General features: G+C 55.8%; 2 protein-coding genes across 3 annotated transcripts in view; both read right to left on the reverse strand.

The window, feature by feature from the left end:
• Positions 1-395: 395 nt before the first annotated feature.
• CTSH (cathepsin H) lies at positions 396-8,336 on the reverse strand. 2 transcript variants are annotated; one of them, XM_075044733.1, is made up of 12 exons: positions 8,193-8,336; positions 8,067-8,098; positions 7,860-7,965; positions 7,692-7,762; positions 7,050-7,154; positions 6,620-6,706; positions 5,681-5,736; positions 4,444-4,525; positions 4,286-4,354; positions 3,741-3,847; positions 1,730-1,855; positions 396-1,085 (listed from the first exon to the last, which is right to left on the reverse strand). In XM_075044733.1, exons 1-12 carry the CDS (start codon positions 8,263-8,265, stop codon positions 1,010-1,012), a joined length of 990 nt encoding a protein of 329 aa, XP_074900834.1. In that variant the 5' UTR covers positions 8,266-8,336; the 3' UTR covers positions 396-1,009. The 2 variants fall into 2 exon arrangements, with proteins under 2 accessions (XP_074900834.1, XP_074900835.1); XM_075044734.1 differs by lacking the exons at positions 4,444-4,525; positions 5,681-5,736.
• Positions 8,337-8,476: 140 nt separating this feature from the next.
• RASGRF1 (Ras protein specific guanine nucleotide releasing factor 1) overlaps positions 8,477-23,174 on the reverse strand; it is a 43,811-nt gene continuing 29,113 nt past the window's right edge. Inside the window, exons 15-27 of the mRNA XM_075043899.1 lie at positions 22,661-23,031; positions 21,135-21,260; positions 20,320-20,490; positions 19,805-19,917; positions 18,972-19,084; positions 18,266-18,326; positions 15,622-15,725; positions 15,158-15,242; positions 14,660-14,857; positions 13,806-13,885; positions 12,587-12,704; positions 12,162-12,230; positions 8,477-9,514 (exon numbers count right to left, since the gene is read on the reverse strand). Of these exons, the coding sequence (XP_074900000.1) occupies positions 9,422-9,514; positions 12,162-12,230; positions 12,587-12,704; positions 13,806-13,885; positions 14,660-14,857; positions 15,158-15,242; positions 15,622-15,725; positions 18,266-18,326; positions 18,972-19,084; positions 19,805-19,917; positions 20,320-20,490; positions 21,135-21,260; positions 22,661-23,031 (1,702 nt within the window). The 3' untranslated portion in view covers positions 8,477-9,421. The remainder of the gene's footprint in view (positions 9,515-12,161; positions 12,231-12,586; positions 12,705-13,805; positions 13,886-14,659; positions 14,858-15,157; positions 15,243-15,621; positions 15,726-18,265; positions 18,327-18,971; positions 19,085-19,804; positions 19,918-20,319; positions 20,491-21,134; positions 21,261-22,660; positions 23,032-23,174) is intronic.

The raw sequence follows: 23,174 nt of genomic DNA on the forward strand, positions 1-23,174 counted from the left end.
AGCGGCCGCCGCCAGCCCCCAGGCCCCGCCCCCGGCGCCTTAAAGCTGGTTATGAAAGCAAGTTGCGTGATCCCGGGAAGGTCTTTACCTTCCTTTGCACGGCCTTGTCGCGCGCAGGAGCTGTCTGGAGGACGGTGCCCCCGTCGGGCACCCCCGGGGTCGGATCCTGCTCCGGCATCGGAAAACAAAGACTTAACACCACATCTCCCACGGTGCCGGTAACGCACAGGGCCGCGGAGAGCACACACCATACCGGTGACGACTCGGATTTATTCAGTCAGTGGCCGATTTTAGCATGAAATAACACACAACAAACGTGCCCCCTACTGACGCATGGCCTCCCTTCACCAAGGTGTGTTTATAAACTGTTAGCAATACACTTCGTGCTTTCTTCATTGACTCTTAAAATCATTTCTTCTTTATTTGCATTAAAATACCCTATTTTTTTAATACAAAAAGTACTAAATACATTTAATGAAAATAGAGTAAAAGTACAAATCACAGCACTCATCTTTCTCTAGAGAAAGGAAAAATCACCTTCAAAGAAAATAAAAAAATCCCTAGAAGTTACATCCGTTGATTGGGAAACAGCCACCTGAAAGAACAGGTGAGCTTTGTTGGGGCAGCATCTTAAAATCCGGTAACTGCGTGGCATTTCCACCATCCAAGCAGTGTCCCCTGGCTGCTGACAGCCCCCCAGCAGAGGCACAGGGCCTCAGCTGGGACAGGGCGAGCAACGCACACTGCGAGCATGCCATAGCCAGGAGGAGAAAGCAGGAGTCTGGCGCTCGGCACAGGAGCACACTTGCTTTTGGCTGGGGAGAGGAGGTACGGGTCTTCCTACTGGGAGAAGCTGTGTGCAAGCCAACGAATCTGCCTACAAGGTAACAACTTTCAGCAGACTGGTATTTCATCTTGTTCTCACTTTCTTGATTTTAGCATTCAGAAATTTGTACACAATCACTCATTTCTTTTCCTATGCCCACTTTCCCCAGCCTGCACTCTCCTCTTACACCTGAGGAACCGGGTAAGATGCACAAGCAGCAAGACCACACATATTCTTGCCACGTTCAATAAGGAAGTACCTAAAAAGAGAAAGAAATGTGTTTGAGTGAGTGTTCCCTCCTCCGGCGGAGTCAGCATGACAGATAGTGGCATAACACAACTGCTCTCATTAGTGCAAGCTCCTTTCTCATGCCAGCGCAAGGACCAAATACCTGTGACAGTAGTTAGCCAGGCAATGCTGTTCCCCATCCCCCTTATATCACAAACTAGCAGAGTTAGCACCTGACTCTGAAAAATTTCACTAGCAGCTGGAAATACTTGCAGAGCTGGAGTGAAAACTCACTCCCAGCACAACCCATTCTTCTCTGGCCATGTAACCACGGAAGAGGCACAGTGCTCTCCTGGCACCAGGCGAACCACCAGTATGGCAGCTCTGCACACGCTGGCCAAGCCCCTGGTGACAACGGCAGGGCTACTGATCTACGGGTCTGCTCTAACCAGTCACCCCAGGACTGGTTTGTAGAGCCATGTCTCCTTCACTGCCGAGGCTGGGATGATTGCCCCTGCATCCTCCCAGAGTATGAAACAGCTGCGAAATTTCAGCTTGAGAGCGTAAGGGCGACCTGGGGGCTGATGAAGGTGGGTGGAATCCGACAGACACGACTGTCTTTTTACCAAGTACAGGGAGACCACGGTGGGTCAGGTAGCGTTGGGACCTCCTTACCCATCCATGCCCCACAGCGGGCCCCAGGAGTTCTTCACAATCCAGTAAGGTGTTCCATTTTCTTCTCCATAGCCCACAGCAAGGACAGCATGGTTCACCTTGTCAGGAGTGTGCTCACATCGTGGGCTGCAAAGAAAAGGGAAAATAATGCAGATTAGTTACATGAAAAAACAGCCTGTAATTAATCATGGATTAGCCAGCATTCTCGATTGCACTCCCAACTGCAAAAAGAACTACTGGATACTCTGAACTTCCAGTTGTGGAGAGTAGGGAGGGAAGCCAAGAAAAGAAGATACTGCTCTCTGTTCTCACTCAGAAACTATTACTGGCCATATCTGAAGTCAGGGCAATAGGCTACACGGATCTGAGCACCCGGTGCAGGCTTTTGTTCAGAATTAAGATCAACATTGTCACACAAGAATGAGCTACAATGAAAAAACTGAGCAAAGGAATTTTTCCAGTGAAAACCAGAAGCTCTTAAGTGCATCCCAGTAACAGTTTGTTCTGCCCCAAAGTTCAGGGGCACTGTTCCACATTTTGCACAGGGAACAGCTAGTTCCTCAGTCTAAATACACGTTTCCTTGCATTTCCTCTGAATTTCCAGCTTTTAAATTGCACTTGATGAAAGTTGCCACCTGTGATATAAAACAAGACAACACAAGGTACGAGCTCCCATCTCTAGAGCACCTATTTTTAAACATTTTCAAATTGCAGATAAGTAAAAGATCAAAAATCCCCACAACAGATTTACTTTTCTTCAATCTGTTAATAGTTGGTCTGGGGACCATAGGCTGAAACCACTGGAGCATCAATTATTCCATACACTCTGACTTTAAATCTACCTTAGACTATAAATCTACAAGATAACTTGGTGTGTTCCTCAAACTGGAATCCTATTACAAAGTATCTTGACTGTCTCACCTGCTTTAACTCCTCACATCTGCCTGTTGCTTGCTTTAAACTTTGAGATTACTGTCTTCATTGCAACAGCAAAGCCACTCAAATTCACGGTGCTGCCTACTCTTTCCCTTGCAGCTCCCTGGGGCAGATCACTCATGCTTAGACTCTTAGTTTAATTTTCCCTGCAGTTCTACGTGACTGAGGATTCATTACTCTCAAGTATTTTTCTAGTTCTCTCCAAACATGCACTTTCCCAATTTCTTGCCTAATAGAAACCTATCCTGCTGCAGTTAGCTTCCATAGTCTTTCCAAAATAAAATAATAATCCTTTTAAGTAGCTCTTTGCCTTAGCTATAGAGCTGACCCAATACTCGAGACCTTCTGCTAGGTCACTTCATGTCTCCACCTAATTTTTCATCTCTGCTGCTTTTCTTACACATCCAGCTGCAGAGGCAGGTAAGCACCTGATGGGATTGGCACGAGGTGCTGGGGGACCTGCCTGCCCTGCAGAGGACAGCGATGCAGGGACCCCTGCCTTTGTAACACAATCTGCAAACGTACCAGCTCAGGTGCAGGGCAGCGTGAAGGCAGCTACACCGCTCACCACCACCCCTCTGAGGTCTAGCACTGGAAGAGCCACTTGAGTCCCACAGAAAACTTACTTTGGTTAGGACTTGCCCTAAGTAAACCAGATGTGTTCAGCTACAACACCTGGGCTGACCCTGCCACCATCCACGGTCACACACATCAGCCCTGGAAGAGGCTTCCGCCAGCTCTGCGGCAGGGCTGCAGAAGGATCTCCCGAGCTTCCTGACTTGCTGAGCTTTGTTCCAAACGCAGGCTGGTCTTCAGGTTGGACTGGTTCCTAGCAGTAAATGGGCTGCAAGCACACTGTTCCCTCTTCCCTGTGCTGCGCTCTCATCCCCCAGGGAAATCAGTATATCAAGGCTCAGTTTACTTATGTTTTCTATTTTCTGTTTAAAAGAAAATGCAAGAATGCAGTCCAGTGTCCTGGCGTCCAGTGCCACAAAGCAGGAGAAATGGGGATGCGAGTGATTCCAGCCCTACACCTTCCCCTCACCCTCAACCTCCCAGGTTCAGAAATACTTACTTCGAATAGACTCCTTTTCTGTAGTGCATGAAGTTACCTGTCACCTCGAACGCAAAGCTCACCGGGTTGTGCTTCCCCACAGCTTCTACCATGCCATCCTCATCATACTGCAAGAAGAGGATTCTAGGGTCATTTATCTCCTGATTTTGCTGGAACCAGTCAAGAACCCCGGAGCAGCAGTCAGAGCACAGGGGAAGGCTAACCCTGGCTTTCTGCTTGCAGACAAGGAAACAAGCACTGCTTGCATTGAAAGACAAGAACCAAGACTGTCTTACAGTCTGGAGGTGCACCCACTGTGGAAAGCAGGCACAGACCTAGTGCCTGTATTTTGACTACAGCACTTCATTGGTGCCACCTTCAGAAAAGGGAGTCAGCAGCACACAGGAGAGGAGGAGCGTGCACGCCAGCGGCTCGCTCCTCTCCAAAGAGAAAGCAGGCTGCAGCTTGTGCTGCAGAGCCTGGCACACCTTGGAGCCTCTGAGCACCTTCCAGGGGAGGCTTGGCGCAGCCCTTGAAGTTCGGAAAAGTAACCCTCAGGGCCTTACCTGCGTGATATTGATAACATCCTTGACAAATGCAATAGCTTTCTCCGGCTGGAACTTGCACGTGCCATTCTGTGCAGACAGAAAGGAACCGGTATTAAAGCCTGCTCTGGACCCTGCTCTGCCACTGCAGAAATACACCTGAGCTGCGCTGGAAGTACCTCGGCCCGGTATGGGTAGGTGTCCTCCCCCATGAGCCCTTTGTTATACAATATGTATTCAAAGGCTTGGCTTGGCAGGCCCCTGCAAGACAACACAGCCAGAATGCAGATTCATTAGGATGGTAACGCTGTGGCTTCTGCAGAGCAAATCCATGAACATTCCCCCACAGTCCTACAGACCGTTCCCACAAACTGGGGGGATAGGGAAGGACAGGGTGTATCCCAGACCCTCTATAGGCATAAACTCCAGTCTGTTCCTGCAGTATCTCCCTGTCTGGGACTCCAGCCCATCAGGCTGTTTGGCATGGTCCTACAGAGGCACGGGAAGACCTCATTCTCAGGGGTGCCTAATCCCTGGGGGAGAACGCCAACACAGGAGGCCCAAACGCATGAGGCCACCTTGTCCACACAGCACCAACAGTGCCAGCTCAGCTCTGCAGCCTTGCACACTCAAGGTGTTTATCCGTGACCTCTGCCCAGCCTGCAGCCTGGATGCTGTGGCTGAGGTCCCCAGCTACACAGCCCGGGGGAGGACAAGGGACCCACACCTCCAGCAAGCAGCTGCTTCCTCCCCCGGCCAACTTTGGGGAGCACATCTCACAGAGGGAAGAAAAGGAGAGTGTGATCAGGGCATGCTGACAAGGAAAGGACTAAGGAGGAGTCATGAGAAAAGTAAAAAGCACCAAGAGTGGTTTTGCTCAGCTCTGAGCATTCCTCAGGGACTGCCTATCTTACACAAAACAGAAGATTTCAGAAAGCTTTATTTTCTGCCTTCTCTAGCAATGCCAGTAGGAATTTACCAAAGGGGAAGCAGAGGTTTCTGTGGGTTCCTTAAAGTGCCATGAGATGCGCATGACGCATAAGCAGTGCACCAGACAAAACTCCCCTTGCTTTCCCTGAGCATGTTAAAGCCTAGCTATGTAGCACGCGTGACTGCAATGTCAGAAGACATTGTAACAAAACAAATATCAGAAGAAAAACTAATAAACAACAGGAACAACAGAGGTTAGGAAATACTGGAGATTTAGTGAAACATTCTAACCTCTAGGGAGGGCAAAATTAAAATAAGGAAACCAAACCAAAGCCAAAACTGTTTTGCCTGACATGTGTCAGCCAAGGGAAAACAAAAACCATTCCAAGATCTGGAAGGATCCTGACACTAGATCTTGAGGAAGGCTGTCAATCATGGAACATAAGATACTCCCATTTCTATTCTTTATTACTTTATATTACTTACCCACTGCAGCCGTGGTTGTTAAAAGCCTGGGCACAATCAACTAACTGTTGTTCTGCCTAAGGAAAAGTTTTTTGAGTAAGTATATATTCAACACCTGCATTCGGAATAAGTGATACAAAATGCAATCCGGGTGGCAGGCAACCGAGGAGCATTGGTTTTATCCATGTAGCTGGCTGTTCACCTGCTGCAAGCAGGAATCACCCGGCTGAACAGCTCCACATCCCAAGGAGGGGGACAAGGAAGATGTGGAGCCAGCAGCCCAGGATGCTTGAGCTGCAAGAGGCATTCCTCCTCACGCCTGCCAGGACACTGTCCCACCCACGGGAGCACTGGCTGAGATCTCTTTCAAAGGTCAAGTTTGTTTTTAACACTTACACCCAACCCTCAGCTATTCTGGTAAGTCATAAAAGCAGCTAATGTCTTTCTAGTTCTTCAAGAACGTAAATCCTCTGGGAGTTTAAAAATAAACAGTCTCACAATATGCTGCTTGCAGCAAGCTGTTTTGCAGCAAGAAGCTCCTGCCGGCTAGCAGCACCAGACATGGCTCTAGCTAACCATGCCTGCTCCCAGCAGCAGGGACCTGTCAGCCTCCAGCCCCTCCACTTTCATCCTGCTCTGAAAAGGGCTCTGCCCAAACCCAGGGCAGCAGGACACTCAGACCCCGAAAGGGGATGGTGACAGGCACATCCTCAGGCACAGCAAGCTCCCGACCATGCTGCCTTATACCTCCCCAGCAGTTTTGCTTGGCTTGCGAAGAGCTGCAAGGGGTCTGCAGGGCTGGGGGTGCCTGCCACAGCCACACACAGTGATGTACAGCCAGACTTGGAACAAGCAGCTGGCAGCTGTCCCAGACAGGAGTGGGCTGGCCCTGCTGGCAGCCCCGGCAGATAACTGGAAGCAAGACTTGCCGTCAGTGCACAGGAAAAGAAAATCTCTTACCAGAGAGAGGAGCTTTCCCGTCGCAATAGCAATAGCAGACTCCAAACACCCTGTGGTGGAAAAGGTCCAGCAGCTCCCGCAGGGGCCCTGCATTAGGAACCGGAGAGGAACTGCTCCATAATGTGCTGCAGGGTCACCAGCCTCCCCAAAACACCAGGGCCAGGGCAGAAGGGCAGGCCAGGAGCACATCGCTTCCACTCCCTGCCGGCAGCTGGGCTTCACCTTCCACTTGGCCCCTGCCCAGGGACCCATGGCCTCCCCCTGCCCCAGCCACCTTCGCCCCAGCCACGGAGGGGCTCCTGGGGGAGCCTGCTTCCCTGTGGGCAGGCACACCCCAGCACTCCTCCTGCTGGCACAGTGCCCTGCCCGCAGCGGTTAGCCCCTCTCCCGGCCTGCTCTTGGTGTGTCGCTGATGACACACACTCCTCACCTGGTTTTTCACGGGTGTCACGTAATTTCCCTTCTTCCTCCAGTCAATGGAGTCGGGATACGGCCCCGAGCTGCGCAGGAAGTTCCCCTTTGTGGCTGAGCAGTTCTGCAAGCGAGGCAGGAGAGCTGTGGCAAGCCACCATGCCGGGGCACAGTGGCCCGCAGACGGCCGCCCTTCCCAGAGTGGAGGCAGCGGTGACTGCCACGCTACCTGTGCAGCCCTGGCTCACTGCACAACAGCCACGCTGGCTGGGGAGACCTGAGCCAGCCCTGGAAGAGCACTGCTAGCCCGCACCCCCACTGCTCAGGGACCTCCTAACTCCCCAACCAGCCGGGATCAGGCCTACCCACAAAAACAAAGATGGACCTGCAAAGCTGAAAGCAGAAGTGACAATTTGGCTAGAGCCAGGGTCAAGAGGCAGAGACAGCTGAAAGCTGGGAAGGTTGGGGATGGAGGGGGGGGTTCACCTCACTCTCACCCCAGCTCTGGCGGGACAGGGCACTGCACTTAGCAAAGTGGATTTCAGGCAGCACAGTGACAGGGTGCCGACCCACGGGTGGGCGCAGCTTGCTGCGGAGCCCCCCCCCCACCCTGCGACTCGGGCTCCGCCATCCTGCCGGACCCCCTCCTCCTGTGACTTACCTGGGGCTCTCTCCACAGGTACAATTTTTTAAATTCTGCGAAGGTCAGATCCGAAAACTGGTTCAGGCTCACTGGAAGAAGGGAGGAAACGGGAACGTTTTGCTCACTACGGATCAGAGCGCAAAGCGAGAGCAGGCCAGGGCGGGGGGGGGGGGAAGCGGCTCCTACTCTGGTAGCTGTGGTTGCCGGCGTTGTGCTCGTCGATCTGCCTCTTGTTACCGAGGAAGATGCGCAGCCGGCGGGGGTACTCGTCCGGGCCGTACCGCCGGTTGTTCTACGGGGACACAGGGCGTCAGCCGCTCCCGAGGGGTCCCCGAGGCCCCCCACTCCCCCGGCCCGGCTCCTTCCCACCGCTGCCCGTCCCCGGAGCTTTACCTGCAGCATCCAGGCCTTGAACTGCAGCTCCTCTGCGGGAGAGAGCGGGGAAGCGTCAGCGGCTCGGCTCGGCTCGGCTCCCCCGCGGAAGCCGAGCCGAGCCACCCCCTCCCGGTACCCCTTTACCTTCAGCGGAGGGCGCCCAAGCGGCGGCGAGCGCCAGAAGCGCGGCCGCAACCAGCAACGCGGCCCAGCCCATCGCCGAACCGAACCGAACCGAGCCGAGCCGAACCGAGCCGAGCCGAGCCTCTGCCGGAGAGGCGGGGCGGGGGGCGGGGAAGGGGGCGGGGAGGTCCCTCCCCGGGGCGGGGCGTCCCCGCAGAGGCGGGAAGGGCGGGGGAGGGGGGGTGTCTGCGGGTCAGGCGTTGACCCGCCGATAAAAACATCCCAAGTCCCGGTTCACCCTGAGATAGAATAGATTTATTAGCAAGAGGTAATCAGGAAACATATATTTTTACAAAAAAATGGAAATATTTTTCCAAACAAGCTGTAAGTTGAAATAGTTTTAGGGCTTGAAAGAGAATTCTCATACCACGAGGTATTGCTTACAGCAAAAGTGTTCTGGTTGTTAGAGTGGAGCATGCCTGCCACCGTAAAGTTAAACTGTGTTTATATACTGTACAATGTAAAAAATACATGGTAATATTCACAGAATAAGCACTACATTACTATATTCCTGCTAGAAGGTGGTTAGACAGGATTACAGTATATGTAATAAAAACACTCGGTCATCTTTTTCTAATTCTACATCATGTTACTCATAGTGGTCACAAGGTATACGGATCTATAGCATATCAACAGAAGCTTGTCATGAGCCGTATGCAGCGAGGAGAGTCAAAGGGACGTTTCCATCTTCCCGACTTAGGAGGGACCAGGGGCAGCGGCCGAGAGGCCCCCCTGGTGCCGGGCCAGCGCGGAGGGGGTGGCACACAGAGACAGGGCAGCTTTGCGCGGAGAGATTAACTTTTAACGTGTTCTCTTCCCCTGCCTGACAGAGTTTGCCACAGGATGTTACTGCTGATACTGTCTGAGCGAGAGCTGCTTCGTGCTGCCCGAGAGCCCCGTGGGAACGCGCGGGTTCACCCGCCCGACCGCCAGCCCCCTCGAGAAGAACCAGTGACAAAAGTAACATCATCGAAAAGAAATGGGGACTCCAGCAAAGTGTCGAGGCGTGAAACCTTAAACGACGTGGGAAATCCTACGCGAGGTCTACTGCGGCCAAAGAACGAGGGGGGCGGTTTGCTTGGAGAAGCACATACGTGGAAGTCACTCCAGGGCGTCCAACAGAAACAAACAGATATATACAGTATGGTATAGCGTGTATACACGAGCAGCCACCGGCCACTGCTCTGGGCTCAAGAAGGCAGTTTGGGCTCTATTCGCAGAGAAGCTTCGTAAAGGGTTTCTTCATCCATCACAAATGACTGGTCCAGCAGGTACTGTGTCACCTGGAAAAATGAGAGCCAAACGGTTAATGGGTAGGACTCACCTCTGCTGCAGCCAATGATAAATGCTGAAATTGGGAAATGATAAAGGCCTAAGCCTATCTCTGAGTCGCAGAGAAGTGCCTGCAGTTCCTGCCAACCAACACAGGCACTGCACGTGCTTATTTCATCCCAGGATTGCAAAGTCTTGCCTAGTCCTCAGCTGTTCTTCTGCTTTTCTTGCTTAGTTTTCCTCTCTGGTACAATTTTATCAGGCACAAAGTTCTCTCCTGCTGAGAACACAAAATCCTGATAATTAAGGCACCATGTAAGTGGGGAACAACATTCTTGCTTCAGGAATGCTGCTGACAGGGCAGGACATCTGCTTCGGTACTAGCAGAAAATCCACTCACAATTCCTGGCAGATTTTTCCCAAATTACTTTTTGGCCTGGTTAGCAGCACAGTGTGCGCACCTGATGCCAAAGAGGGGCACAGCCCATGCCGGGGCAAGGCACCGCACCTGGGGTTCAGAGCCAGCCAGCATAAGAAGCAGCCGGCAACAGAGCCTCTGCCTGGCAAGTGCTGGCAGTGCAGATGGGGCTTCATCCTGTCACCCGCAACAGCATCCAGAACATTCTGTACAGCTGTATCCCACCTCTGCAGGGAGACAGGGCGATGTGCAGCCACGCACAGCACCACCTGCACTACCCTTCCCTGCTGCACTTGGTGTTGGCTGTTTTCAGCCAGCTTTCTTGGGGCAGTGGGCTGCTTTCACAGATGCTGGTCTTCTTCCTGAGCAGCAGAGGCTGGGAGGAGGCAGGGGTTACCTGGGGTGCCCGGACAAGAAAAGGCAGCAGCGTGAGCCCAGTCTCGGGCAGGTACCAACAGTGCAGAGGGCAGAGCTGGGGCTGCCCGGCGCTGCAGAGGCTAAAATCAGAGCCCGCAGCTCCCTGACCTCTGCCAGCCCAGCCAGGGGTTGTGGTCCAGAGTGACTTGGGCTGTTCCTGCCACCACATATGGAAACTGGCATCACTGGAGGGCGGTTTGGCCCAGCCTGATCACCAACAACATGGCGCGGCAGTCAGGGCACCGGGCAGGTTTGGCAGATGCCTGTGGGGCAGCAGCAGCGTTTCAGGAGGGTTTGATGTTTCTGGAGAAGAGCAGTGCCGGAGACAGTGGAAACCCCAATGCCAACCAGCCCAGTTCCTGGGTGGCTCTGCGGTGCCGCAGCAGAGGAAGTGCGAGGGTGGCTGAGACCTTTCATCTCATCACACATCTGGGGGCCACCACGAGGCGAAGGCCACCCAGCACCAGGATGCGGGGGGGGTGGGACATGTTTTACTCCCAGCCTGGGGTGGGGAGTGCTGCCCCAAAATAGCTATTTCTCAGCATCTCCAGGGTGGGCTCTGCTGGTGCCAGGATAACTCACCTGCACGCGGAAGGCCCGGGGGGACACAGAGCCTGGCCCTACTCTGTGCAAAGCCTGCTGCAGGGAAAGGGAGGCACTGAGGGAGGGCAGCCTCCGCACTGTGTCCCAGCTGTGCCGGCAAGGAGCATGCATGCACTTTATAAACACAGAGAGCAGCCCCAGGAGCATTCTGGCCATTCGCCACACTGCCCGCCCTGCCTGACGGCTGTTGCATCCGGGCGTAGCTGCCGTCTACAGCGGTGCCTCCGCTGCGGCATCCTGGGGGAGGCATGGGGGAGCCTGCTGCAGCCGCCCTCCGTCCCCTGCGCTGCTGCCAACAGCCTGCAGCAAGGCACAGACGCTGCTCCCAGCATGGAGGCATCAGCCATGCTCCTGCTGCAGCAGATGGGCAGCAAAGGGCAAGGGAGTGCGGGGCATGAGGGCAGCGGTCACAGGAGCCACCGACACTCGTTACTCATTCCCATGGAAGGGCCCTATGGATGAGGAAAGGTACAGCTTCTCGTTCCCCCGCCAGGTAAAACACAAGCTCTGGCTGAGTTCCAAGTCCTGGAGCTGCTCTCCTGTGGCACAGGGATCTCTGCAGCAAGACCCACGCCCACACCTTTGCAGCGCACAGGTCTCTGCCTCGGACGACGTTTGCCCGAAAGTGGCTCACAGTGGAGGACAGCTCCATCCCCAGCACCCACCCACTCCCCGGGAGCCCTTCCAGGCTGCTCTCTTGCCACACTGTCCAACCATAGCCACGCTCCAGCCCCAACTGGGCAAGACCGTGCCGGGCTGCTGACCCTTGTGCCCACAATCGCGGTGGCTTGCAGGAAGAACCAGAGTGAAAGGGCAGTCCTGACTGCTGGGAAGAAATGGCAGCAAAGCTAGGGACAGGCAGGGACAGCGCTGACTCGTTCTGGCCAAGGCTCGGATGGCAGGAAGCTGCATCCTTTTGCTCTGCCAGCAATGCTGCGTAGGCAATGAGCTCTTTACGGTTTGCGTGGCAGGGCACAAGCATGCCGAGAGGAGCAGGGAGGTCGCTACGTATCTCCTGTGCTTGTCCCCCTCCGTTATGCCTCACCTGACACAAGCCCCCACACCTGCACTAGTTCTGCTAGCATTTTCTGTCTTAAATTTCTTACAGAAGCATCGTATCTTCCCCAAAGGAGCTGCTAGATATTGAAGGCTTAGACACTGTGATTCGAGAGGGAGAGGAGGAGGAGAGGGAGCACGTGGCTCTCAGGACAAGGCTGTACCTTAGGCTGGTGCTCAATCTTGTAGGAGGTTTGCTGGAACTGGCGGATCTCTCTTATGATGTGTGAAATCTGTCCGGAGATAAAACACAGAAGCCGTTTACAGCACAGCCATCACCACCGGCACTGCGTCCCACCACCTGGGAGGGCGACAGGCAGCTGGTGGAGAGCACTCTGTCTGCACCTTTCAACCACAGCACGATGCAAAGGGATTTTTTGTTGCTTCCAGACACATCCCTCACCAGGGACAACCCTGGCTGCATGCACGCGTGCAGGGGGACATGTGTGGCCTTCTGGTGCTGTGCAGGTGACGGCCGGCTGTGAGGACTGCACAGGGTGGGCACAGACCTGGCCAGCACCACGGCACCAAGTCACATCACTCCAACCTGTCCCCCACACACCCACTGCAGTGGGACTGGGACACTCACCATCCTCATTTTGGAGAAGTTCACCAGGCCATCCTCTGTGTAATTCGGGGTCCCCTCCTCAATGAACGCCAGGTCGGTCAGGTACATTCCCAGGTAGGGGACGCACGGAGGGTCGCAACTTCAGAAGCAAGCCAAAAACAAATAAGAAAAGAAAACTGCCTTACTCTGGGGCTTTGGAGTGGGGAGGAAAGTCAGACTTCACAGTCAGCAGAATTTGAAGGATTCTCTCCCTAGGAAAGCTGCTGGTCTCCTGGGCCACATCCTGCAGCCGCCATCCCCATGGGCAGAGCAGGACAAGCATGAGCTGCGGCCATGCCCCGCACGAAGCTGCGGGCTGCAGGAGGTGAGTCGGGGGCAGCTTTGGCAGAGGGTTGGAAAGACCTTTCAGAGCCTTCCCTGCTGGCCTCAGCCCCCACACCCAGCGAAACCCCTGCCGAGAGCCGAGGGCAGTGCAGGCGCTGAGCTTGCCCCCCGCCCTTCACACCGCACCCCAGCCCAGTCCCCCGAGGAGGATTGCTGTGCGCTGCTGATGGGACACAGCCCGTGGGTGTCTGCCATGCACAAGCCCATGGGGATGCACCAGCTCCAGGGCAGCTCAGCACCCCGCTCCCCACACACCCACAGCACCGTGCTCCTCGACTTGCGGGACCAAGCGAACACCAAGTAATGAGGATTTGGGGAACTTGAGTGCTGGCAGAGAAGCCCGATGTCGTTTCTGGTTGGGTGTGGGGCTGGCTGGTATTGCAGCACCGCCAGCTCTCTGCTGTGCAATGCTCTGACTCGGGAGCCACCCCGGTGTGCTGCATATAAGGCATGTCACGCTAGCTGGAGTGACATGCACCGGCTGGTGGGAAACCATGACTAAATATTGTACACTTGGGGGTTTAAACTATGAGTCTGTAAGGAGACAGGGCAAAAAAAGTTTTGTGGTGTCTGGCAATGATTTCCCCCTCTGCAATGCCTTTTATTCTCGTCTTTCCACACCACTGCTCAAAGGAGCAGCTCATTACTCAGGATCACTTTGCAAGCCACTGCCCTGTGCCTGCTAAACAAGACATGCATTAGTGCAGGCTCTGAAATGATCTTGTGAGCAAAGCCCCAGCTCGCAGTGCAGGAGCCGGGGTGGGATCCAGGTCCCCTAGCACTGTGGGGACCCTGGGCCAGCCATCAGCAGCCCCCTCACAGCAGCAGTGCAGGAGGAGAATCATCGTTCACTCACTTTTTCAGTGCCTCCCTCAGGTTCTTGAACCTGCCCTCCGATGACACCAGCTTTTGTAGCTTATCGATCAGAGCCTTCGTCTGCAAGAAACCCAAAGTATCACTTGGAGAAGGCCCTGGAAGAAATCCCAATCCCCGCGGCCAGGGGGGTTGAAGCCTGTGGAGCCGCAGGGTTGCTCTCATCCCGCCGGGGCACATGACCCCTGTCCGGCTGCTCGACACCTTTGCAGGTACAAATTCTGTCCTGGCCGTTGCACCGGCTCCTGGTGACATCCAGAGGAGCTGAGCAAGCACTTGAAAGCAAAGTTCCTCCAACACATAATAAAGATAGGCTATGCACTTGTTTCCTTCCCCTGCCTCCCACCTCTGCCTTTGCCAGTGCCTGTTTTAATTTACAGGTTTATCACTTCTCAGGAAAAAAGACGGTGTTCCAGATTCAGATGAGCCCACACAGCAGTTCTGGCTCGGCAGCCCCTGGCCTCCACCAGGCTCTGCACTGTGCAGGTACAAGCTATTTCTGTACCACATAACACAAGAATTCATTTTGCTCATCCATAATTGGTCTGAGCAGCCCCAAAAACCGGTTTAAAGTGTCTCTATGTGTATACAGCTACAATGACTCTTTAGGAAAGGTTTCTTTAACTGCACATCTGACCTGTGGGATGAATAAACCCAAGAGTAACGCAGGGTCTGAGCTGCTTGCACACCACCTCTCTCCTGGGAAAGACCTACAAAAACCTTACTCCGTTTTCTGTTTTTTCAGTGCATGTGTCTTATGTCATCCCAACACCATCACACTCAGCCCATCCAACCCTCCTCTGCCTCCCAGATGAGAGGTCAGCCCCATGCTCCTACCTGCTTGGAGACCTTGAGCCAGGTTTTCTTCAGACGGAAGATGGCACTGCGGTTGAGGGAGGAGGTGATCTCCAGCACCGCGTTGTAGTTGTGCAGGCACCGGCAGATGTCCGCCACCGCCACCCACTTCTCGATGGCACTCACCCGTGCGTTGATCTCCTCGTTCCGGAGGATCTCCGACGCTATCAAGTTACTGACCTTTGGGGAGACACCAGTCACAGCCCACACATCAGGTGGACTTTGTACAACAGCTACACGCCCTCCAGCCTCGCTGCATTTTTTAAAGAGATTTCCCTTCACTGCAGTAGTCCCAGCAGGAGCAACCGCACCAGGAGATGCTTAAACTGCAACAGGTCCCTGAAGCACGTAACATCCATGGAGCACAGGTGGGGGCAGATAAACCTCGTACATCCCAGTCCCTGGCTAATGCCAGGGGCAGGTTGGCTGCGCTGCCTCATCTTTGCCTGTCTCCCTGTCCCCCACTGTGGCTGCACTTACATCATTAAAGTGTTTTGTGTTCTTCATGATGTAAGGAGTCCTTTCGTTCTTCTCAAGCTTCATCCAACCTTGCCCGAAGAACTCTCTGCAAACGACAGTGTTCAGGTCAACATTTATTTCCCATTTTTCTGGGATGCCCAAGCCCTGCAAGCTCCACTGCACCCACACGGAATGGAGAAGCTGTGGCCTTTGCCCCCCACGCTGCCCGACAGGGACCACACGGATGCACTTGCAAGTGTGATGGACATGGGAGGGTCACCCCGGGGATGCCAGCAGATAAGCCACAGGGTCAGGCCTCAGATTTGGGCCTGAGCCCAGCCTGGGCTACTTGCAGAGCAGGCGGCAGCTGGGAAGGCATTGCACCCTCTGGGTTTAGCCTGGGCCAGGCTGGCCAGGGGGCAGCAGGTGGCCGCAGAATGCTGGGTGACCAGAACAGCCCTTCCTCACTCATGGGCATCACTTACTCATACGGGATCTTCTTGAAGACCAGGTGATCCAGCAGCGTCAGCTGTTCTGCTATTTCCAGGGCCGAGTGGTTTTCAAAAGGTTCTGCTTTGACTCCCTCAGCCTGAGCGACAGGGTGGGCTCATTGGTTAAGAGCATAGTAAGAACTTCTGCATTTCATGCATGTAAAATCAAAGCCAAAGTTGGACTCCCAAGCCAAAGGCTTTTCCCTAGCAGAGCTGGCGTATGCGGTGCTGCATTGGTCTGAGGGTCCAGAGGCACCGCATCCCACATCCTGCCAGCACTGAGAAGTGCTGGCTTCACACAGCCCTGTGAACCCGATGGTTTTAATTACATTATCATCCATGTACATGTACAGACACAAAATTAACTAATCTTCTCTATTTAAGTAATTAGGTGTCAGCTGCAGAACGGATCCCCACACACTGACTTCTGCAACTGCTGCCTTTTTGCTCTACATCTGTTTAATTAATAAAGCACCAGGGGATCCCAGCCAGAGCAGTGCTGCTGAGCTGCTGCCTCGTGCCCAGCTACCCCTGCCAGGCAGCTCAGCCAGCCTCGCTAGCACCGCTCCACCAGTGCCCATGGGGTCGGCAGCTCCCAGACCCTGCTGCTGCTTGGGACGGCTCTTCCAAGGGATGCCCAGAAAAGCAGGAGAACAGGGACATCCCCTGTCCCCACTGCCTGGCTCTGGCCAAGCAGCGCTTGCAGGCACGGGGGGGCTCGGTGTGCCCCATGCTCGGAGCCACCCAAGCTGACAGTGACAGCCTGCACGGGCTTCACTGCACTTCGGTGTGAACACAGCCCAAACGCAGGGTTCTCCCAGCAGGGAACTGTCTAAAAACCTGCCACGAGCAGCAGCATCTCTCCTGTCCGGGTCCCGGGAAAAGGGACTGTAGCAGCTCGCAGCATAGGGGGTGCATGGGAAAGAGGGGCCAGGCTGGTATCGCACTGGGATGGAGCAGCACGAGCGGGAACCGCGGGTGGCTCTGGGACAGAACTGCAAGGGCCGAGGTGCAAAGCACAGAGCGTGCCGGGCAGCAGTCGCAGCGTGGGTGTGGGCGCTCCGCGCTGCCTCCACTGCAGCCAGTTACGAGACCCTCCCCACTGCCCTCCCCAGCACTGCCCACAGGCAAACAGCAAATGGCCCAGCCCTGTCCCTGCTTTGCTCAGGGATGTCTCACTGAAACACACGCTGCCGCATTCCAGTGTCCTCTGGCCAGAGCCAGCGGTGCACCGGGACAGTGGTGCAAAGGGACAACACTGCAGGGTGGCTGGGGTGCAGGATGGCGATGCCATGGACCAGCTGAGCCCCCTGCTCTGGGGTGCCTGCTTCGCCCTGAGAAAGGCATCGCCTCCCTCTAGCACCCTCTCCGAAGCAGGGGTTTCGGAAAAGCAGAGTGGCTCCAGGTACCCACGAGCGAGCCGGCTCCAGGAATCGTCGTGGCCTGCCTGAGTTAACAGCCCGTTGCAAAAATGCCCTCCTGGCCACAGGAAGGGGGTTGCGAAAGCAGCTCCCGGGGAGCAAACACCAGCTGGGCTTCCTCTGCTCAGCTCAGGGGCCCATGGAGAGGTTGCGGGGCGGTGGGTGCACACTGGAGGGGTGCAGGCTGTGGGGGCACATCCTGCCACAGCACAGGGTGCTGCTGACAGCAAACACTGGGTGGGTGAGTGGCACCGGTGGCACTCAGCAGCACAGGTGCCATGCAGGAGGGCTCTGAGCACCCTGGAGGGCATCCCAGCCGAGGGTTCAGCAGGCAGCACAATGCACACAGCCAGCTCAGGAGGAGGGGGTCAGAGAACCCACAACCCCCATCACCCCAATGTGCACCCCAAAATCCAGGGCTCCCTTGTGTCCCCACTGTGCCTTTGACCGCAGGTCACTGCGGCTCAGCTGCTCAGATTGAAGGGCAGACCGAAACCCTCTGGTTTCGTTTGTCCTCTTTTCTTCAAAGGAAGTTTCCAGCACCCATGGTTACAGACAAAAACTTTAAAAAACCCCAAGGGGCCTCAGCCACTCCAGAAGCTGGCCGGCACACCCAGGGGACAGAGCAGCTGTTGTTTCAGGTGCACCAGGCCAATTTAAAGTGGCTCTTGTGTTTTTCTGGGAGCAGACTTCGGGGATTTTTTTAATGCAGGAAGGCAGCAAATGCACTGCAGCCACCCTGACAGTTTTAAATCTATTGCACGTTCCCAGGGCTATGGTCCTGGGGGAGCAGCACCGACACCAGCTGGGCCAGTGCCTGTCACTTGGAACCAGCGCGCGGCAGCACTGGCACAGGTTTGGGGACAGAGAGGACATGGTGAAAATCCGTGGGGTTTTCCTGCGTCCCTCGGGCAGGCACCGGCATCAGCAGGCAGGCGCGTCTCCATGCCCACTCCAGCCATCCTGCCGACAGTGCAGAAGGACTAAACAGCTGGTGAGCTGTTAGTGTTGCCTCTGTCTGCAACAGATCCAGCTGTGCTCACAGCTGGCCCTGTCCCCGGAAAACCTTTCCCTGCTTTGTAGCCGTACGCCCAGACAGCAGGCTTGGAGAACTGCTCTCCACCAAGCCAGGTGCGCCGGAGCACGGGGATCTTTAGCTGTTCCCCTACCACCATGCTGAGCTACTAGGCAGAATGACAAAGGGAAAGGGTATTTACCATCTGTACAACCTCCTCCAGGGTTATCTGATTGTCTCCTGGATCCTCCTGCGTCAAGGTCCTACGGCATGAAAAGACAGCATTACTCTGGCTGGGAAAGTATCAGACCTGCACAACTCCAATGGAGCTGCAGCATGACTTTGTGGTTTTTCACAGATTAAACACTTGGCATGCATAAGAATGCTTCTAAGTCCCATTTCCCATTTTAAAGAGAAAAACAATCCTTGACCGAGGCCACAGCCGGCCCCACATGAATCACTCCTGCGGCAAGACACAGCTGCCTTGGCCCCAGCACGGGGCGGACGTGCACCTGGGTGGCCAGAGCTGCCCAGCTCATCGGAGATGCCCACAGCCCCTGGCCATGGCGAGACACGGTGCCATCCCACTGGCTGACAGTGGGAAGGGCTACGTGCTCACTGGGTTCAACTCCACACCTTGGCCATGCCTGCATGTGTGCAGGCACGAGGGTGGGGAGTCACGCCTCACCCGCGGCCCCCGATCAGGTCCTGATGCGCTGGGGAGACAGATGCAGCCAGCATTGCCCATCCTCCTCCTCGGCACTTCCCGAGCCCCAGGGCCTAACCGCAGGCACAGCCCCTCCAGGAGACCTTGTGACTGCTCTTATCCCAGGCGAGAACGGGAAGCAGCTGCCAAAAGCCTGGCACAGCATCCAGGAAAAAGCAACCTCCCACCCACGGCCCTTCACCTTATGATGTTGGCGGCTGCTTTCCTCTCCTGGGTCAGGAGCTCGGGATCGTGAATAACCTCCTCCAGAAAGGCGATCACTCTGAACTTCAGCTCCTCATTGGTTTCAAAGTCCTGCCAAAGCCGGCACAGTCACGGTGTTAATGTACTATAATGTGAATAACATTGATTCCCAGCAGCTCCACTCTCTGCCCATTTAAACCCAGCCAAGACCGATGACCCCACAGTGCCAACGTGGGCGGCTGCTCGGCCAAGGGCAGAGGCTCCCTCCTCCCTGCAAAATCCCAGCCTGTAGTGCCCAGCAAAAGGGAACCAGCCAGGAAGGCACCGGGCTCATTCTGTACCATTGCATTGGCATCACCCGGCCTGGGAGAGGCATGAGGGCTTCCAAGTGTCAACCAGTACTGAACCGCTCCCAGTGCCCCCATCAACCAGCTGCAGAGGGACAGGGATAGCAAGGAGAGTCATGTGGTTTCCTAACCCTAACCCCAGCCTGAAACCCCCTAACAGCAATCAAACCCAGTTACTCCACTTCCACCAAGCCCAGCCAGGGGGATGACTGTGGATCCTGGCTCTATCCCTTTGCACACCAGATACGCAAACACTGCAATCCTACGCCTGGCCCCCGGCTCTGCGCCAGGGGCTCCCAGCTCCCCTGCTTCACAATTTTCATCTCCTCCCCACATCCACTCATTTGCTTAATTAAAAAAGAAGCGCCAAATTGTCTTTCCAGCTGGAGCCTGGCAGAGCCACACAGCACGCAGCCCAATTCACACCAGTGGGGAGGAAGGGCCCCCGCGGCGCCGACCCCCCACCCGGCCCCCCGCCTCCCACCTGCGAGTGTTTGGAGACCCAGTGCCGCAGCACATTGAGGACCCGGTTGGTGGCCGCTCTCCGGATCACGAACTCCTTGTCTCCATTCCGCTGGTCCGTCGGAAAGCCTGAAACTGCCAGCAACCCCTTAGCACCGCTACAGGTCCGCTGAGAATTGCTTACGGGTATTTTCAGCACTGCTAGAAGGAGCAGCCCCTCTTCCCAAGCATCCCTAAACTGCCTCTTAAACGCAAGTGCTGGGGAGGCTCCGCGTTACAAGGCAGCGGGGTGCTCAGCCGTGGGTGCGAAGGGTTGAGCTGCCTGCAACCTGCATGTTCCTTGGGCAGCCTCCGTGCCCAGGCACCCAGGGACCACAGCCCGGAGCGGGGAGGCACTGGGCTGTGGGTGCTCTGGGCTCCCTCAGCAGGGGCTGGGTCCCAGCCAGGGTGCTCCTGGAGGGAAATCCAGCTGAGCATGGTGGAAACAGGCACCCCAAAAACATGTCCCTGCTCTCTCGGCGGCCCGGGGCAGGGTACCTGCACTGGCGAGGGACATCCTGCGGTACTTCTCCTTGGTGGGGGTCCCCTCGTTGGCTCCCGCCGTGGCAATGGCAAACGCGGAGGCAGCAGACAGGGCGCTGCGGGTGCTGTCGAGCTCCCGGCAGGACGTCATGACCACGCCATTGTTGTAAGAAAACAGTGAGAAATCTGGGGGGGGAGAAGAAAGCCAACACCACTCCGGCTGCCGCTGCCGCTGCAGCCAAGTCCCCTCCCGCAGCCCTGACCCCCACTCGCCAGCCCCCCTGGTCAGGGCAGGGTGGGAACGGGGCTCATGGAGGTGGTGGGTGCAGACAGCCAACGTGAGACTGCTCCTCACGGAGACCTGGCTTCCACCCTGTCAGGGTTGGAGCAAAGGAAATGGGCAGCCTTGGATGCCACCACGCTGCAAGAATTTATCCAGCACAGCTTTAGCAGGAATGAAGCCAACAAGGTGCTATAGACAGTGTTAAGATAGCTACAGGGGAGACTCGAGCAGATAAATTATGCTTGATGCCAGTGCAGGCTCACATTTCGAGCAGCGTAACTCGCTCCTAAAGCACCAGATCAGGCTCAAGAGGGGAGGAAAGGGGTGAGAAGACCTGGTAAGATGTGCAGAACAGCTCTGTGTTAGGGGTGGAGGGTTCTGTGCTTCCCTGTCCCCTTGCAGGAAAATAAAGGGTAAAGTCCTGCTCTTTCTCATGTCTGCTTCAGTTTTACACCTGCACCTCTATCGGCTCTGCACAGCCAGGTTCAAGGTCAGCAGGCAGCCCTGGGCAACTCCTGAGCAGGACAGGTCTTGGCTCACTTGTTACCTGATGAATTTTTGCACTTGATGGACTTAGGAGTTGTCGGAGATTTTGTTGGGGAAGTTTCAGCTTCTGCTTCATCGCTCTGGTTGGGATCTGTGTCCGACTCTTCCCTTACAGATACCTCTGAGCCTGGGAGGAACAGGGAACCCAGTTACCATCACTGCTGGACACGTGCATGTTGCAGCCACATTTTAGCTCTTCCAGATTTCCCTAAAGTCTGAATCATTCCAGCTGGGCACAGAGCAACCAAGAACAGGAAAGGTACAGACTCCCACAGTTACTCTGGGTTTCTTTGGGGTGGTTTTTTTTTGTGGTGGGTGGGTTTTTTTGTTTTGTTATTACAACATACTCAGCTTTCAGGTAGGACACAACCCACAGGAGGCAGGAGCTCTTTGTGCCGTGCATGGTGCATTCATCACCAGCTCGGAGGCTCTGCCCAGGGCTGGTGACAGCAAGCCGGACCGCAGGCGAGCTCCAGCCCTTGCACCCCATGCGCAGCGATGGGGTGGGATGCAGTACCTCCCTCGCAGGGCACAGGCACTGGGAAATCACCCAGAGAAGGGCTGCAGGAGGAGCTGGGGCAGTCTGTCCCCCGCCTCTGGCTGGGCTGTCCTCTGCCCTCACCTACGGCTACCCCACAGACCGGCTTCACCCCTCTCGGAGCCCCTGCTTGGGCACCAGGGCACAGAGGGTGTTCGCACAACCTGCGGCAAGGGAGAGGATAACATCGAGGTGCAAACAGAGAGCCTGCAGCCTGTTCCCGTTTTTGTTAAAGACAGGGAAACTGCTAGCAGTGCCAGAGTCGTGCACACAGCCTTGCTTGCACAGGGGTCCAGCCCTGAGGCAGTGCCCCGCAGCCAGTGGGTCCCAGCTCAGGGTGCTGGGTGCTGAGTGTGATCCCAGTGCAGATGGGGCAGTGCGAGTGCTGGGCCCGTCCCTGCGCAGTGGGTGGGGAGCGCAGCTCAGCCCACAGCCACAAACGCCACGGCGAGTGCTAAAGTCAGAGGGTCCCTGGGGTCTGCACTGCCGAATCAGTCTCGCGGGGCTACAGCAGTGGGGAGCCTCGTCCTCCACTGCTGTGCTCAAAGCCATGCCCAGGGACGTCAGCGCAGGGGGGCAGAGGGATGCTCAATGGGGCAATGACCTGTGGCCTTTGCGGTGCTTTACTCACTCAGCTCCAGCTCTCTTCCCCCAGTATCCCATCGCTGGGCTTCCTGGAAGCCACACCACACAAGCCACCGCATCACCAGGAGCACCACCACCACTGCCACTGGTCTCCCCAGCACACGGGGGGCTGCTGCGTGCCTGCTTGTGGGGCTGGAGGCTCCCTGCATCCACCCCTCGCCAGCACACAGCCAGGCTGCCTGCCCCAGCTCAGGCCAGGGCTGCCACAAAGCCCCCGAGCACGGGGTGCCCAATCCCCCGCACATGTCCCTGTACCCCTTGCAGAGCACCCACCAAAACCGGCCCCTTCCCTGCTGGCTGCCTGGGCCGGACACCCACCCGCCTGCAAACCCACAGCAACTTACTTTGCTTGCTTGGCAGTGACTCCTCTTGCTTTTCTGAGGCGGCTTCTCCTTCATCAGGGATTTTATTGGGATAGTTACTGGACACGTACAGTTTGTTTATGTCCAGGGTGGTCTTACTGAAGGGAGCCATGGAGGAGTACATGCTTGCATAGCCGTTGGAGGAGCAGCTGAGAGCAGCCAGGTCCAGCGCCTTCCCTCCTGTGATGATGGGGATGTTGAGGGAGAGCTTCCTCCGCCGGCTGGGGGACGAGGACTTGGTGATGGAGAGAGGGGGAGGCGAGGAGAACTTGCGGTTGGCTCTGGGGGACTTGGGGGGCTCGCCGTACAGCAGCTTGTTGTTCTGGCTGTTTGCAAACAGGAGCTCCAGGGACCTTGGTGGAGAGACAGGGAAAGGCCGAACTCACACCTACTCTGCCCAAGAGGTCGTGGAGATCCCCCATTGGCAGCTCCAGCAGCGCTGGGTGTCCGGGGCATCCCCCCGGGCACAGCACAGCCGGCACGAGCCCCTGCTGCC

This window comes from Buteo buteo, chromosome 13 (assembly GCF_964188355.1).
Source record: "Buteo buteo chromosome 13, bButBut1.hap1.1, whole genome shotgun sequence".
Taxonomy (NCBI): Eukaryota; Metazoa; Chordata; class Aves; order Accipitriformes; family Accipitridae; genus Buteo; species Buteo buteo.